This window comes from Ranitomeya imitator, chromosome 1 (genome assembly GCF_032444005.1).
Source record: "Ranitomeya imitator isolate aRanImi1 chromosome 1, aRanImi1.pri, whole genome shotgun sequence".
NCBI classification, from domain to species: Eukaryota; Metazoa; Chordata; class Amphibia; order Anura; family Dendrobatidae; genus Ranitomeya; species Ranitomeya imitator.
In genome coordinates, this window is record NC_091282.1 from 645,965,347 (window position 1) to 645,982,145 (window position 16,799).

Consider the following 16,799-nt stretch of genomic DNA (forward strand, 5'->3'; position numbering starts at 1 on the left):
TTGATGTCTATACTGCAGCCCCATGTATCCTGTGATGATTATACCACAATCCCAGCATTTTCTGTGATTATACCGCAGCCCCAGCGTCTCGTGTGATGTCTATACCACAGATCCAGCATCTCCTGTAATTATACAGCAGCTCCAACGTTTCTAGTGATGTCTATATAATAATAATATAATCTTTATTTTTAAATAGCTCTTACATATTCCGCAGCGCTTTATATTTTGCACACATTATCATCGCTGTCCCCGATGGGGCTCACAATCTAAATTCCCTATCAGTATGTATTTGGAATGTGGGAGGAAACCCACGCAAAAACATACAAACTCTTTGCAGATGTTGTCCTGAGTGGGATTAGAACTCCAGCGCTGCAAGGCTGCTGTGCTAACCACTGCGCCACCGTGCTGCCCGTCTATATCACAACCCCTGTCTCTCCTCTAATGATTATACAGCAACCCCAATGTCTCCTGTGATAATTATACTGCAGACTCAGCATCTCCTGTGATCAGGGCTGCCACTAGGAATTTTGGTGGTCCAATGCTGGCAAAATTGTCAGGGCCCCCTTGAGACTCTGCCCAGGTTCCACCCCAGCCCAGCATTCAGCCCTTGAACTGTTCACAGCCCCACCGATGTCTTGGAAAAACTCCACTTCTCACCAATCACACATTAACAGTTCCCATCACCAGATCACAAACATAGCCAGCAGCTTTTGTTTTGGCCAAAACAATTTTTAATCTGCCACCACAACAAGGTAGACTCTTTTAGCCGGGGCTTACTCTACTCTAACCTATTAAACATTTGTTAAGATATGCAATACAATTTAGGTATACTTTTATTTATTTTTAAATTTTTAAAATGACCAATAATATCACATACAAGGGACAAATACCACCGCACCATGACCAGACACCATATTACCACCACATAGTGACCTATAATACAACATACAAAGAATAAATACAGCCACACCATAGCCGGACAACATATTGCCACCACATAGTGACCGAATACTACAATACTGATCATTAATAAAAAACACAATACTAATATCACTATATGGGCCATTATACACAGGAGATCTGTACTTGGTATGCAGTGTCCGTGCACAGGTAATACAGTGATCAACAGGAACATTATACACACGAGCGCTGTATGTATTGTACAGGTTACACAGTGATCAATGACATTATACACAGGACCTCTGTATATAGTATACAGTGTATAGTGTCAGTGTACAGGTAACACACTGTGACGTCTCTAAGTGAAGTCCTTCATCTTCACTTTTCATCTTCATTCAGCACAGACCTCCATCACTTCTTCCAGCCAGGGCTTGTCTCTGCAGGAAATAAGTTATCTAGAGCACCACTTGCAGAGCACATTACTTAAATTTTTTCCCAACTTCTACACTACACCAGATGAAGAAAAAAGTGACAGTGCCGCTCTGCACAGTAACAGGACCACCCCCCATTTAAAACTGTATCCTCAAAAAATAAAATAAATACGTCACTGAAGTAATAATATCCCTTAATTACCCTGGCCCCCGTGTGTCTAATTCTTGGCTCCAGCCATATATTCTCCCATCCTGGCCCCATATGTCCTGCCCTCATGAGTATCCATTCTGCCCCATGTGATGTCCCATACTGCCACATATGATCTCCCCATCCTGCCCCATCTGTCTCCATCCAGCTCCATCTGTCCCATGATCCTGCTCCATTTGTCCCATGATCCTGCCCCATCTGTCTCCATCGTATCCATTCTGCCCCATGATCCTGCACCATGTGTCTCCATCCTGCCCCATGTCTCCATCCTGCCCCATGATCCCGCACCATGTGTCTCCATCCTGCCCCATCTGTCTCCATTCTGTCTCCATCCTGCCCCATCATCCTGCCCCATGATCTTGCACATCTGTCTCCATACTGCCCCATGTTCCTGCCCCATCTGTCTCCATCCCACCCTATGTCTTCATCCTGCACCTTGTCTCCATCCTTCACCGTGTCTCCATCCTGCCCCATGATCCTGCACCATGTGTCTCCATCTTTTGCCCCATCTGTCTCCATCCTGCCCCATGTCTCCATCCTACCCCATGATCCTGCACTATCTGTCTCCATCCTTTCCCATCTGACTCCATCCTGCCCCATCTGTCTCTATCCTGCCCCATGTTCCTGCATCAAATGTCTCCATCCTGTCTCAAGTCTCCATCCTGTCCCATGATCCTGCACCATCTCTCTCCATCCTGCCCCATGTCTCCATCCTGCACCATGTGTTTCCATCCTGTTCCATGTCTCCATCCTGCCCCATGTGTCTCCATCCTGCCCCATGATCCTGCACTATCTGTCTCCATCCTGCCACATGTTCCTGCCCCATCTGTCTCCATCCTGCCCCATTTGTCTCCATCCTGCCCCATCTGTCTCCATCCTGCCCCATGTCTCCATCCTGCACCATGTGTCTCCATCCTGCACCATGTGTCTCCATCCTGCACCATGTGTCTCCATCCTGCACCATGTGTCTCCATCCTGCACCATGTGTTTCCATCCTGTCTCGTGTCTCCATTCTGCCCCATGTCTCCATCCTGCCTCATCTCTCCATCCTGCACCATGTCCTCATCCTGCACCGTGTCTCCATCCTGCCCCATGATCCTGCACCATGTGTCTCCATCTTGCCCCATCTGTCTCCATCCTGCCCCATGTCTCCATCCTGCCCCATGTTCCTGCTCCATCTGTCTCCATCCTGTCTCAAGTCTCCATCCTGCCCCATGATCCTGCATCATCTCTCTTCATCCTGCCCCATGTCTCCATCCTGCACCATGTGTTTCCATCCTGTTCCATGTCTCCATCCTGCCCCATCTGTCTCCATCCTGCCCCATGTGTTTCCATCCTGCCCCATGTGTTTCCATCCTGCCCCATGTGTCTCCATCCGGCACCATGTGTTTCCATCCTGCCTCGTGTCTCCATTCTGTACCATAATATATACCAATTGAGGGTGCACCACGGTCAGTGGGATACACACCAAGACCTACAAAGAGACCAATAATAGAGCACAAAGAAGCAGAATAGGTCATATAAATGGGGATCACCACACGTAAGGATATGGCAAATAATTAAACACAACTTTATTGAGGTACCGTAAATGTACACATGCATGACCCCTGACGAAGCCACCAGATGGTGGCGACACGCATGCACACATGCATGTGGTCGGTCATATGGGAGGGTTTATTTTCTGAGGCTTACATGTTGCCTGGACATTTCCTCTCTTAGTCCTCAGATAAAGTACAGACCAAAAGTTTGGACACACTTTCTCATTTAAAGATTTTTCTGTATTTTCATGACTATGAAAATTGTAAATTCACACCGAAGGCATCAAAACTATGAATTAACACATGTGGAATTATATACCGTATTTTCTGGTGTATAAGACGACCCCCAACTTTTCCATATAAAATATGGAATTTGGGATATACCAAGAGGACTGGGCGTATAAGATGACCCCATCTTATACGCCCAGTCATCTTATACGGCGTGTGGTTCCCAGGGTCTGGAGGAGAGGAGACTCTTCTTCAGGCCCTGGGATCCATATTCATGTAAAAAATAAAGAATAAATAATATGGATATACTCACCCCTCCGAAGGACCCTGGCTCTCAGCGCTGCAAGCGCCTGCCTCTGTTCCTAAGAATGCAGTGAGTGAAGGACCTTCGATGACATCGCGGTCACGTGAGCGGTCTCCTCTCCTCCAGACCCTGGGAACCATCCAGGATCACTCCCTGCAGCCGTACCCGGCGTATAAGACGACCCCCGACTTTTGGGACAATTTTTAGGGGTTAAAAAGTCGTCTTATATGCCGGAAAATACGGTACTTAACAAAAAAAGTGTGAAACAACTGAAAATATGTCTTATATTCTAGGTTCTTCAAAGTAGCCACCTTTTGCTTTGATGACTGCTTTGCACACTCTTGGCATTCTCTTGATGAGCTTCAAGAGGTAGTCACCGGAAATGGTTTTCACTTCACAGGTGTGCCTTGTCAGGTTTAATAAGTGGGATTTCTTGACTTATAAATGATGTTGGGACTATCAGTTGTGTTGAGCAGAAGTCTGGTGGATGTACAGCTGATAGTCCTACTGAATAGACTGATAGAATTTGTATTATGTTAAAAAAAAGCAGCTAAGTAAAGAAAAACGAGTGGCCATCATTACTTTAAGAAATGAAGGTCAATCAGTCCAAAAAATTGGGAAAACGTTGAAAGTGTCCCCAAGTGCAGTTGCAAAAACCATCAAGCACTACAAAGAAACTGGCTCACATGAGGACCGCCCCAGGAAAGGAAGACCAAGAGTCACCTCTGCTTCTGAGGATAAGTTTATCCGAGTCACCAGCCTCAGAAATCGCAGGTTAACAGCAGCTCAGATTAGAGACCAGGTCAATGCCACACAGAGTTCTAGGAGCAGACACATCTCTACAACAACTGTTAAGAGGAGACTTTGTGCAGCAGGCCTTCATGGTAAAATAGCTGCTAGGAAACCACTGCTTAGGACAGGCAACAAGCAGAAGAGACTTGTTTAGGCTAAAGAACACAAGGAATGGACATTAGACCAGTGGAAATCTGTGCTTTGGTCTGATGAGTCCAAATTTGAGATCTTTGGTTCCAACCACCACGTCTTTGTGCGACGCAGAAAAGGTGAACGAATGGACTCTACATGCCTGGTTCCCACTGTGAAGCATGGAGGAGGAGGTGTGATGGTGTGGGGGTGCGTTGCTGGTGAAACTGTTGGGGATTTATTCAAAATTGAAGGCATACTGAACCAGCATGGCTACCACAGCATCTTGCAGCGGCATGCTATTCCATCCGGTTTGCGTTTAGTTGGACCATCATTTATTTTTCAACAGGACAATGAGCCCAAGCACATCTCCAGGCTGTATAAGGACTATCTGACTAAGGGCTTGTTTTCACTTGCGAGGAACACGTCCGTGTCTCGCATGTGGAAACGAAGCTCTGGTGCTGGCACTCCGGAGCGGAGCGTGCGGCTGCATGTGTTGCTATGCGGCCGCACGCTCCACTCCACAGTGCCGGCGCCAGAGCTTCGTTTCCACATGCGAGACACGGACGTGTTCCTCGCAAGTGAAAACAAGCCCTAAGAAGGAGAGTGATGGGGTGCTACGCCAGATGACCTGAACCCAATCAAGATGGTTTGGGGTGAGCTGGACCGCAGAGTGAAGGCAAAAGGGCCAACAAGTGCTAAACATCTCTGGGGGGAACTCCTTCAAGATTGTTGGAAGACCATTTCCGGTGACTACCTCTTGAAGCTCATCAAGAGAATGCCAAGAGTGTGCAAAGCCGTCATCAAAGCAAAAGGTGGCTACTTTGAAGAACCTAGAATATAAGACATATTTTCAGTTGTTTCACACTTTTTTGTTAAGTATATAATTCCACATGTGTTAATTCATAGTTTTGATGCATTCAGTGTGAATTTACAATTTTCATAGTTATGAAAATACAGAAAAATCTTTAAATGAGAAGGTGTGTCCAAACTTTTGGTCTGTACTGTATATCTGGGTGTGCTGTGGACCATATACCATGTGTGTCTTTTTCTGCTCGACAACAGTTTTGCTTCCTTATGACCGGCTGTACCTTGGACTATTATTCTTAGTCTCTTCTACTATCTTAAGGCTTGTCATTTTACTGTGTTTAACTACTGGCTCGCTTGTCTGGCCAGTGGTTTATCTTATTATCAAGGCCCCATAAGTTTATTATTTTTAGGTGTATGGCGTGTTCATATATATTTTGGTTGGTTAATCACATTTTGGCAATGCTGTCTATACAGTCATGGCCAAAAGTATTGAAACCCCTGCAATTCTGTCAGATAATACTCATTTTCTTCCTGAAAATGATTGCAAACACAAATTCTTTGGTATTATTATCTTCATTTAATTTGTCTTAAATGAAAAAACACAAAAGAGAATGAAGCAAAAAGCAAAACATTGATTATTTCACACAAAACTCCAAATATGACCAGACAAAAGTATTGGCACCCTCAGCTTAATACTTGGTTGCACAACCTTTAGGGTATGTGCACACGTTGCGGATTTTGCTGCAGATCCGCAGCGTTTCCGCAGCTGCAGATCCGGAGCAGTTTCTCATGAGCTTACAGTCCAATGTAAACTCATGGGAAACCAAAAACGCTGTGGCCATGCTGTGGAAAAAGCCACGCGGAAACGCAGCGGAACATTTTTCGCAGCATGTCAATTCTTTGTGCCGAATCCGCAGCGGTTTTCCATCTGCTCCAATAGAAAAATGCAGATGGAAAACCGCAGCAGAATCTGCATTAAAAACCTCGATAAATCCGCAGTAAAAACCGCAGTGGTTTTGCACTGCGGATTTATCAAATCCGCTGCGAAAAAATCCGCAGCGGATTTTTCTACGTGTGCACATAGCCTTAGCCAAAATAACTGCGACCAACCGCTTACGGTAACCAGTTTCTTACAATGCTCTGCTGGAATTTTAGACCATTCTTCTTTGGCAAACTGCTCCAGGTCCCTGATATTTGAAGGGTGCCTTCTCCAAACTGCCATTTTTAGATCGCTCCACAGGTGTTCTATGGGATTCAGGTCTAGACTCATTGCTGGCCACCTTAGAAGTCTCCAGTGCTTTCTCTCAAACCATTTTCTAGTGCTTTTTGAAGTGTGTTTTGGGTCATTGTCCTGCTGGAAGACCCATGACCTCTGAGGGAGACCCAGCTTTCTCACACTGGGCCCTACATTATGCTGCAAAATTTGTTGGTAGTCTTCAGACTTCATAATGCCATGCACACGGTCAAGCAGTCCAGTGCCAGAGGCAGCAAAGCAAGCCCAAAACATCAGGGAACGTCCGCCATGTTTGACTGTAGGGACCGTGTTCTTTTTTTGGAATGCCTCTTTTTTTTTTTCTCCTGTAAACTCTTATGTTGATGCCTTTGCCCAAAAAGATCTACTTTTGTCTCATCTGACCAGAGAACATTCTTCCAAAACGTTTTAGGCTTTTTCAGCTAAGTTTTGGCAAACTCCAGCCTGGCTTTTTATGTCTCGGGGTAAGAAGTGGGGTCTTCCTGGGTCTCCTACCATACAGTCCCTTTTCATTCAGACGCCGACGGATAGTACGGGTTGAGACTGTTGTACCCTCGGACTGCAGGGCAGCTTGAACTTGTTTGGATGTTAGTCGAGGTTCTTTATCCAACATTTATCCAACAATCTTGCCTTGAAATCTCTTGTCAATTTTCTTTTCCGTCCACATCTAGGGAGGTTAGCCACAGTGCCATGGGCTTTAAGCTTCTTGATGACACTGCGCACGGTAGACACAGGAACATTCAGGTCTTTGGAGATGGACTTGTAGCCTTGAGATTGCTCATGCTTCCTCACAATTTGGTTTCTCAAGCCCTCAGACAGTTCTTTGGTCTTCTTTCTTTTCTCTATGCTCAATGTGGTACACACAAGGACACAGGACAGAGGTTGAGTCAACTTTAATCCATGTCAACTGGCTGCAAGTGTGATTTAGTTATTGCCAACACCTGTTAGGTGCCACAGGTAAGTTACAGGTGCTGTTAATTACACAAATTAGAGAAGCATCGCATGATTTTTCGAACAGTGCCAATACTTTTGTCCACCCCCTTTTTTATGTTTGGTGTGGAATTATATCCAATTTGGGTTTAGGACAATTCTTTTTGTGTTTTATCATTTAAGACAAATTAAATGAAGATAATAATACCAAATAATTTGTGTTTGCAATCATTTTCAGGAAAAAAAGGAGTATTATCTGACAGAATTGCAGGGGTGTCAATACTTTTGGCCATGACTGTATAGGTACACCTTTGCAAGCCATTCTTTTATTGTACCCAAGAGTCATGTACGGGTTGTAGCCTTATTATTGGCGTGTATACAGGGCACAAATATGTTCCCTTTTTAAATGTTTTTAGCTGTTAGTGTCCTGTTATTATGTGTACATTTACCTCAATAAAGTTGTGTTTAATTATTTGCCATATCCTTATGTGTGGTGATCCCCATTTATATGACCTATTCTGCTTCTTTGTGCTCTATTATCCATTCTGCCCCATGTCTCCATCTTGCCTCATGTCTCCATCCTGCCCCATGTCTCCATCCTGCCCCCTGTCTCCATCCTGCCCCATGTCTCCATCCGCCCCATGATCCTGCACCATGTGTCTACATCCTGCCCCATGTCACATGGTGCAGGATCATGGGACAGGATGAAGACAGATGGGGCAGGATGGAGACAAATGGTCCATGTGTCTCCATCCTGCTATCGAAAGAAATTATTGCTTGCCGCTTTGAATAAAAATGTTAAAAAATTTCTCCTTTCCTGGCCGCGGTCCTTTGGCGATGTTTTCTCCAGGCATTTCAAGCTCGGACTCGCCAGCGAATGATAATGATGTCATATGTTGTCGACGTGCGCGCTGACGTCAGCTGTTAGTCACCGATTGGCTGAAAGCTTTTAACTATTGCCGTGCGGGCTCGCACGGCAATAGAGTTTAACTCAACCTGTGTCTCAGACCCCCTCTGCTCATCGGGCCACATGCGCCAATCAGGGCAGTAATGCCCTGATGGCGGCCTTGCCTATGATTATACCACAGCCCCAGCATATCCTGTGATAATTATACTGCAGCTCCAGCGTCTCCTGTGATTATACCGGAGCCCCAGCATCTTCTGTGATGTCTATACCACAGCCACATGTCTCCTGTGATGATAATACCGCAGCCCCAGTGTCTCCTGTAATGTGTCTTCCATAGATCCAGCATTTCCTGTAATTATACAGCAGCTCTAGCATCGCCTATGATGTATATACCGCAACCCCAGCGTCTCCTGTGATTATACTCAAGTTCCATGTCTCTGTCATGATCATATCGCAGCCCCATGTCTCCTTTGATGCACAAATGGTAGCCCCATGCTCCGGTGATGTCTGTGCCACAGCCCCGGTGTGTCCTATGTGATGTCTAAACTCCAGCCACAGTGTATCGTGTGTTATATATACAGCAGTCTGTGTCTTCTATGTGATGTATATAGAAGTCTCCATTTCTCCTATGTAATATATATATATATATATATATATATATATATATATATATATATATATATACACTGCTCAAAAAATAAAGGGAACACTAAAATCCCACATCCTAGATGTCACTGAATTTAATATTTCAGTTGTAAATCTTTATTCATTACATAGTGGAATGTATTGAGAACAATAAAATCTAAAAATGATCAACGTAAATCACAACTAATATCCCACAGAGGTCTGGAGTTGGAATGATGTTCAAAATCAAAGTGGAAAATTAAGTTACAGGCTGATCCAACTTCAATGGAAATGCCTCAAGACAAGGAATGATGCTCAGTAGTGTGCGTGGCCTCCACGTGCCTGTATAACCTCCCTGCAACAACTGGGCATGCTCCTGATGAGGCAGCGGATGGTCTCCTGAGGGATCTCTTCCCAGACCTGGACTAAAGCATCCGCCAACTCCTGGACAGTCTGTGGTGCAACGTGACATTGGTGGATGGTGCGAGCCATGATGTCCAATCGGATTCAAGTCTGGGGAACGGGTGGGCCAGTCCATAGCTTCAATGCCTTCATCTTGCAGGAGCTTCTGACACACTTCAGCCACATGAGGTCTGGCATTGTCCTGCATTAGGAGGAACCCATGGCCAACCGCACCAACATATGGTCTCACAAGGGGTCTGAGGATCTAATCTTGGTACCTAATGGCAGTCAGGCTACCTCTGGCGAGCACATGGAGGGCTGTGCGTCCCTCCAAAGAAATGCCGCCCTGCATTACTGACCCACTGCCAAATTGGTCATGCTGAAGGATGTTGCAGGCAGCAGATCGCTCTCCACGACGTCTCCAGACTCTGTTACGTCTCATGTGCTCAGTGTGAACCTGTTTTCATCTGTGAAGAGCACAGGGCGCCAGTGGCGAATTTGCCAATTCTGGTGTTCTGTGACAAATGCCAAGCGCCCTGCATGGTGTTGGGCTGTGAGCGAAACCCCATCTGTGTATGTCGGGCACTCAGACCATCCTCATGGATGTGATGTATGCAAGAGTTTGTCTCCTATATGATGTATGGAGCAGCCTGGTTTTCTTCTATGTCATGTATACAACAGTCTCTTATGTGATGTATAGTCCAGTCTCGGTGTCTCCTATGTGATGTATAGAGCAGTCTCGGTGTCTCCTATGTGATGAGTATACACCAGTCTCGGTCTCTACTATGTGATGTATATACAGCAGTCTTAGTGTCCCCTATGTGATGTATATCGCTTAGTATCTGTGTCTACTATATGTTGTGTATAGCAGTTTTAATGTCTGTGGTGTATGAAGTAGTCTGTGTCTCCCATGTGAAGTATATATTGCAGCCTCATCTCGTCTCGTCTCATCTCACAAAATTAGAATATCATCAAAAAGTTAATTTATTTTAGTTCTTCAATAAAAAAAAAGAGAAACTCATATTATATAGAGTCATTACAAACAAAGTGATCTATTTCAAATGTTTATTTCTGTTAATGTTGATGATTGTGGCTTACAGCCAATGAAAACCCAAAAGTCATTATCTCAGTAAATGAGAATAATTAACAAACACCTGCAAAGGCTTCCTAAATATTTAAAGAGGTCCCTTAGTCTGTTTCAGTAGGCTCCAAAATCATGGGGAAGTCTGCCGACTTCATAGATGTCCAGAAGGCAGTCACTGACACACTCCACAAGCAGGGTAACCACATAAGGTCATTGCTAAAGAAGCTGGCTGTTCAGAGTGGAAGGAAAAATGTGGTAGAAAAAGGTGCAAAAGGAACCAGGATAACCACAGCCTTGAAAGGATTGTTAAGAAAAGGTCATCAAAAAATTTGGGGGAGATTCACAAGCAGCGGACTGCTGCTAGAGTCATTGCTTCAAGAGCCACCACACACAGACGTATCCAGGACATGGGCTACAAGTGTCACATTCCTTGTGTAAGGCCACTCATGACCAGAAGTGTTATGATCAGGTGGCCTTGGAGCAGCATGAAATGACCTTCGCTGGAGCAGTGGTAACTTTACTGAACGCAACCCCTGATCCTATCACCGCAACTAGAAGTAGCCGTGGGGTGTGCCTAACCAGACCTAGACACCTCGACACAGCCTAAGGACTAAATATACTTAAAGATGGAAATAGGAAAACTCTCTTGCCTCAGAGTAGACCCCCAAAGTATAGGTAGCCCCCCACAAATAATGACTGTGAGTAGGAGAGGAAAAGACACACGCAGACAGAAAACAGGGATAAGCAAAGGAGGCCACTTCTACCTAGATAGGAAAGGATAGTACAGGATACTATGCGGTCAGCATAAAACACTACAAAATATCCACAGCAGAAAAATACAAAAACTCCACCACCTAACTAAAGATGTGGAGAGTATATCTGCGACTCCAGCGAGTCCAACTAGACTGAGAAAAACATCAGGCACAGTCTAGCAGGAACAAAATATAAACAAGATAAGCACAGAAAATAAACACACAGCAGTGTGTCTAAAAAAATGAAGAAAACGCTTATCTTAGCTGAATTGGCAGCAAGCATGAGGGGCCAGGCAGAGGACCAACACTTCCAAAGGAACATTGACTACTGGCAAGGACTAATGAGTCCTGCACAGCTAAATACCCCAGTCCGAATTGCAATTAGCAGAAACACCTGTCCAAGACTGCTGCTCAGGAATAACTGCATTACCATCAACAACCACCGGAGGGAGCCCAAGAGCAGAATTCACAACACAGAAGCCTCATACCTGGGTCAAGGAGAAAAAGAACTGGCTGTTGCTCAGTGGTCCAAGGTGTTGTTTTCAGATGAAAGTTAATTTTGCATTTCATTTGGAAACCAAAGTCCCAGAGTCTGGAGGAAGAGTGGAGAGGCCACAATCCAAGCTACTTGAGGTCTAGTGTGAAGTTTCCACAATCATTGATGGTTTGGGCAGCCATGCCATCTGCTGGTGTAGGTCCACTAAGTTTTATCAAGTCCAAAGGCAGCACAGCCGTCTACCAGGAAATTTTAGAGCACTTCATGCTTCCCTCTGCCGACAAGCTTTTTGAAAATGGAAGTTTAATTCTCCAGCAGGACTTAGCCCCTGTCCACACTGCCAAAAGTACCAATACCTGGTTTAAAAACAATTGTATCACTGTGCTTGATTGGCCAGCAAACTAGCCTGACCTTATCCCCATAGAGAATCTATGGGGTATTGTCAAGAGGAAGATGAGAGACACCAGACCCAGCAATGCAGACGAGCTGAAGGCTGCTATCAAAGCAACCTGTGCTTCCATAACACCTCAGCAGTGCCACAGGCTGATCACCTCCATGTCACACCGCATTGATGCACTAATTGATGCAAAAGGACCGTCGACCAAGTATTGAGTGCATTTACTGAACATATGTTTTAGTATGCCGACATTTTGGATTTTAAAATCATTTTTCAAGCTGGGGTTATAAAGTATTCTAATTTACTGAGATAATGACTTTTGGGTTTTCTTTGGCTGTAAGCCATAATCATCAACATTAACAGAAATAAACACATGAAATAGATCACTCTGTTTGTAATGACTCTATATAATATAGGAGCTTCACTTTTTGTATTGAAGAACTGAAATAAATTCACTTTTTTATGATATTCTAATTTTGTGAGAAGCACCTGTATAAACAGCAGTCTGTGTCTCCCATGTAATGTATATACAACCAGTCTCAGTGTCTCCTTTATGATATACAGTATAATATATATATATATATATATATATATATATATATATATATAAATCCTGTGTCGCCTATGCTATTTATGCAGCAGTATACAAAACTTATCGCAAAGAGTCGCCTGTGCTCCAGATTGACACAAATCTGGAAAAGTAGTTACGAGTAGCAACATCATCCATACCACCTAACATCACAGCCTCACGAAGGCCGGGATCACACATGCGAGAAATACATCCGAGTTTCGCATGGTAATACCCGGCATTGCCGCTGTCACTCAGGAGTGGAGCGTTGGCTGCATGTATTGCTATGCGGCCGCACTCTCCGCTCCTGAGTGATGGCGGCAATGCCGGGTATTACCATGCGAGACTCGGACGTATTTCTCGCATGTGTGATCCCGGCCTAAAGAGAAGCAGCTCCAGCCATCACATTAGGGGGGAGTTAATCAATGTTTAACCAAATATGGCAGAATAATTTTCAAGTTGATACTTTTGTGTGGCCCCTGAGTGATGGTCTAAATACACAAATGGCCTTTGGCAGAAGAAAAGCTCCCCACCCCTGCTATAGACAATCCAATGCCTGTATGTGCTGCTGAGCAAGCCGCCTGCACCTTTGTTTAGCAATAGATGGGGGTTTATTACCCTGATCCTCAAGAACAGCACCGAAATGTCTTTAGGGTACACTTTCCCCTTATGCACCAAGGTCTCCTACCATGTGAAAGTATGGTGTGGTCTCAGGAGCTGAGCCTGCTTCCCACAGGGCCGTTCTTCGCTGTGTTAGACATCTGCTGTTTAACCAGTTCAATGCCTCTGACTGCAAAAAAAAAAGAACAATTTGCATTAAATTATTTCTTACATCATCTACATGTGCCTATGTACAGGAGACAATCTGTGTCCTGGTGTATTAGGAGTGCACCTTGCGTATGTTAGGAGGTTAAAGGAGGATCCCAAGCTTGGCACACATGCCAAGTGCACTAGGTCTACGCTAGGCTTTGCCGACTAACAATGTATTTTTACACTGAGCTTTGTTCTCTGAAGTGAGTGTTGGACTGATTCCAGCTCCCTTGGGTGAGCAAAGAGGGAGTCAAGTGTCCATGTATTGGAGACAAGATGCTCCTCTTCAGACTCTGACTCCTGATGGCATTGCCCAGATAAGAGGGGGGCACTGGCGTGCGTCACTGGGAGAGAAGGAGGGCACTGTAATGATCTCGGAGTACTCACTATCTGTTCTCCGGTCCTTTTTCCTTCTCACAATACAGCTATCAACTAAATGACAAGATTTTAGAAATAGTTTGTACATTTAATTATTTGTGGAAATACCGCTGTTTTCCTGTATACAGCGATGTTTTCCTTTTGTTTCTGCGCCTCTCCATTCCTGAGATCTGGCCTTGTAATCCCTGTGTATAAATCTAACCTATTTAAGTTGGGGGGTGGAACTCAACTCTTTTGTGGGCGTGTTCTTATGGGCCTCGCCTACTTGGCTAACAAGACTAGATTTATATACAGGGATTACAAAGCCATATCTCAGGAATGGAGAGCCGCAGGAACACAATAAAAGCAGCGCCGGATTCAGGAGAACAGCGGCATTTACACCAGGTAAAAAAACAAACATTTTTTTGGCATATGACATGACATTCCTATGGTTTCCCAATCATCTTTCCATAATCCTATTGCTTTGATCATCCTGTCGGAGTTTTTCCCATTTCCCCATAGTTAAGTAATATAAGTATGATGCAGTTACGTGCCCACCCTCACAATTGGATAAATATAACTTTTTCAGAATGTTCCTTCTCTTGTGCCAACCGCTGACTGGCATGTAGTTCTTCAGTTCTCTGCAGTGTGTATTATATATTAGTGTCTCTGCTGCAGAACTTCTTTGTAAAAAAAAAAAAAATGAGAACATGCCAAGTAAGTAAAAGAAAGAACAAAAAAAAAGAGGTTCTGCTGCAGCTGATGTGTCTTTTCTCTTTATAGAACATCTTGATCTGTGGATGTGAAGCTCGATTTGCTGCAACCTGTTCAGGAGTAGCTGACATCCTTTGTTCTACGGCTACCAAGAAAAGGTGACCTGATTCCATATGTTCCAGTTTTTGTCCCACCCCACCACCCATGCTCGGGGCGCTCTGTCCTCTTTTTTATTCTTGGGCTCTTTATTCCTTTCCACCTGTAGAAACTGTCGCTATTCAATGTCATATCCCTGGCCTCTTCGGAGCCCAGTCCTCCTATATAATCTCCTCTCCCCGAAGTCTATTATCTTCTTATAATTATACGGTATTATTTCTCAATCATCTTTATAATAAAGAAAAAAAAGAGGTCATTGTTTTTTTTTGTAAACTTTTGTTCCCACACCCAGCGGTTACCCTATGACCCGTTTCTCAAGGTTTGTCTCCTGACTTAAGGGATCTTTTTCTTTCCAGATCTTGGGTTTGATGCCGAAAACCAACATTAGGAGAAGATCGTCAGATGTCTTATAAAGATTGACAAGATTGTGAAGGTATAAGCAATTGCTGAGCCCGTGTGGTTCAGGTTGTGTCATTGGTTTTCTATATATCACTCTCTGTAGGTGATTACCATACATTGATCTTCTCTGATATCTTGAAGACCTTGGTCAGGAGGAGTTGTCATAAATAAGGAATTGTTTTTGCCTTGTGTAAATGCTGCTGATCTCCTGAATCTGGTGATGTTCTGCTATTATTCCTGCTAATATAACTGCTACAATACTGCCCCTATGTACAAGGATATAACTACTATAATACTGTCCCCTATTTACAAGAATATAACCTTTTATAATACTGCTCCTATGTATAAGAATATAACTACTATAATACTGCCCCCTATGTACAAGAATATAACCTTTGTAATACTGCCCCTACCTACAAGAATATAATTACTATAATACTTCTCCTATATACAAGACTATAACTACTATAATACTGTCCCTATATACAAGAATATAACTATTATAATACTGCTCCTATGTACAAGAATATAACTACTATAATACTGTCCCCTATGTACAAGAATATAACTACTATAATACTGCCCCTTATGTACGAGACTATAACTACTATAATACTGTCCCTATATACAAGAATATAACTATTATAATACTGCTCCTATGTACAAGAATATAACTACTATAATACTGTCCCCTATGTACAAGAATATAACTACTATAATACTTCTCCTATATACAAGACTATAACTACTATAATACTACCCCATATATACAAGAATTTAACTAGTATAATACTACCGTATAATACTGCCCCTATATACAAGAATATAACTACTATAATACTGCTCCTATGTACAAGAATACAACTACTATAATACTTCTCCTATATACAAGACTATAACTACTATAATACTACCCCTATGTACAAGAATATAGCTACTATAATACTGCCCCTATTGACAAGAATATAGCTACTATAATACTGCTCCTATTTGCAAGAATATAACTACTATAATACTGCCCCTATGTACAAGAATATAACTACTTTAATACTGCTCCTATGTACAAGAATATAACTACTATAATACTGTCTCTTATGTACAGGAATAAAACTACTATAATACTGCCCCCTATGTACAAGAATATAACTACTATAATGCTGCTCCTATGTACAAGAATATAACTACTATAATACTGCTCCTATGCACAAGAATATAACTACTATAATACTGCCCCATGTATAAGAATATAACTACTATAATACTGCTCCTATGTACAAGAATATAACTACTATAATACTACCCATATGTACAAGTATAACTTCTATAATACATCCCAAGTACTTTTCCTGAAATTTCAGGCTAACTATTAATGTTTTGTATTTTCAGCCGTTGGCACACATTGGCAGGATACCATATCTTGCCAGTATGGGGGAAAGGGGCCCTTCAGGAGGGCCAAAGGTGAGATTGTTCCTTCATGGAGCAAAGCCTCTGATACTAAAGGTGGCTGGGCATTGCTGACCATAATCATTGGCTGGAAACTGCTGATCATTGCTCTGCTTTTTTATAATCTGGGTTCTCGTCTGTCCCGGTGGGCATTACATTGGGTTACTT

At 43.4% G+C, this 16,799-nt stretch overlaps 1 protein-coding gene and 1 long non-coding RNA gene across 8 annotated transcripts in view; one reads left to right on the forward strand and one right to left on the reverse strand.

Moving 5' to 3' along the window:
• The window catches only part of LOC138638673 (death-associated protein kinase 2-like), a 104,309-nt gene that overhangs the window by 61,631 nt on the left and 25,879 nt on the right, over positions 1-16,799 (forward strand). For 4 of the 7 annotated variants that reach the window (XM_069728185.1, XM_069728169.1, XM_069728159.1 and 1 more), the window contains exons 2-4: positions 14,703-14,791; positions 15,146-15,222; positions 16,575-16,646. In XM_069728185.1, the coding sequence (XP_069584286.1) occupies positions 16,614-16,646 (33 nt within the window). In that variant the 5' untranslated portion in view covers positions 14,703-14,791; positions 15,146-15,222; positions 16,575-16,613. The remainder of the gene's footprint in view (positions 1-14,702; positions 14,792-15,145; positions 15,223-16,574; positions 16,647-16,799) is intronic. The other 3 variants (XM_069728212.1, XM_069728194.1, XM_069728203.1) reach the window with 1 other exon arrangement.
• LOC138638707 (uncharacterized) overlaps positions 1-16,799 on the reverse strand; it is a 63,108-nt gene that overhangs the window by 32,562 nt on the left and 13,747 nt on the right. The window contains exon 2 of the long non-coding RNA XR_011312535.1: positions 13,441-13,542. This is a non-coding gene — a long non-coding RNA (uncharacterized lncRNA). The remainder of the gene's footprint in view (positions 1-13,440; positions 13,543-16,799) is intronic.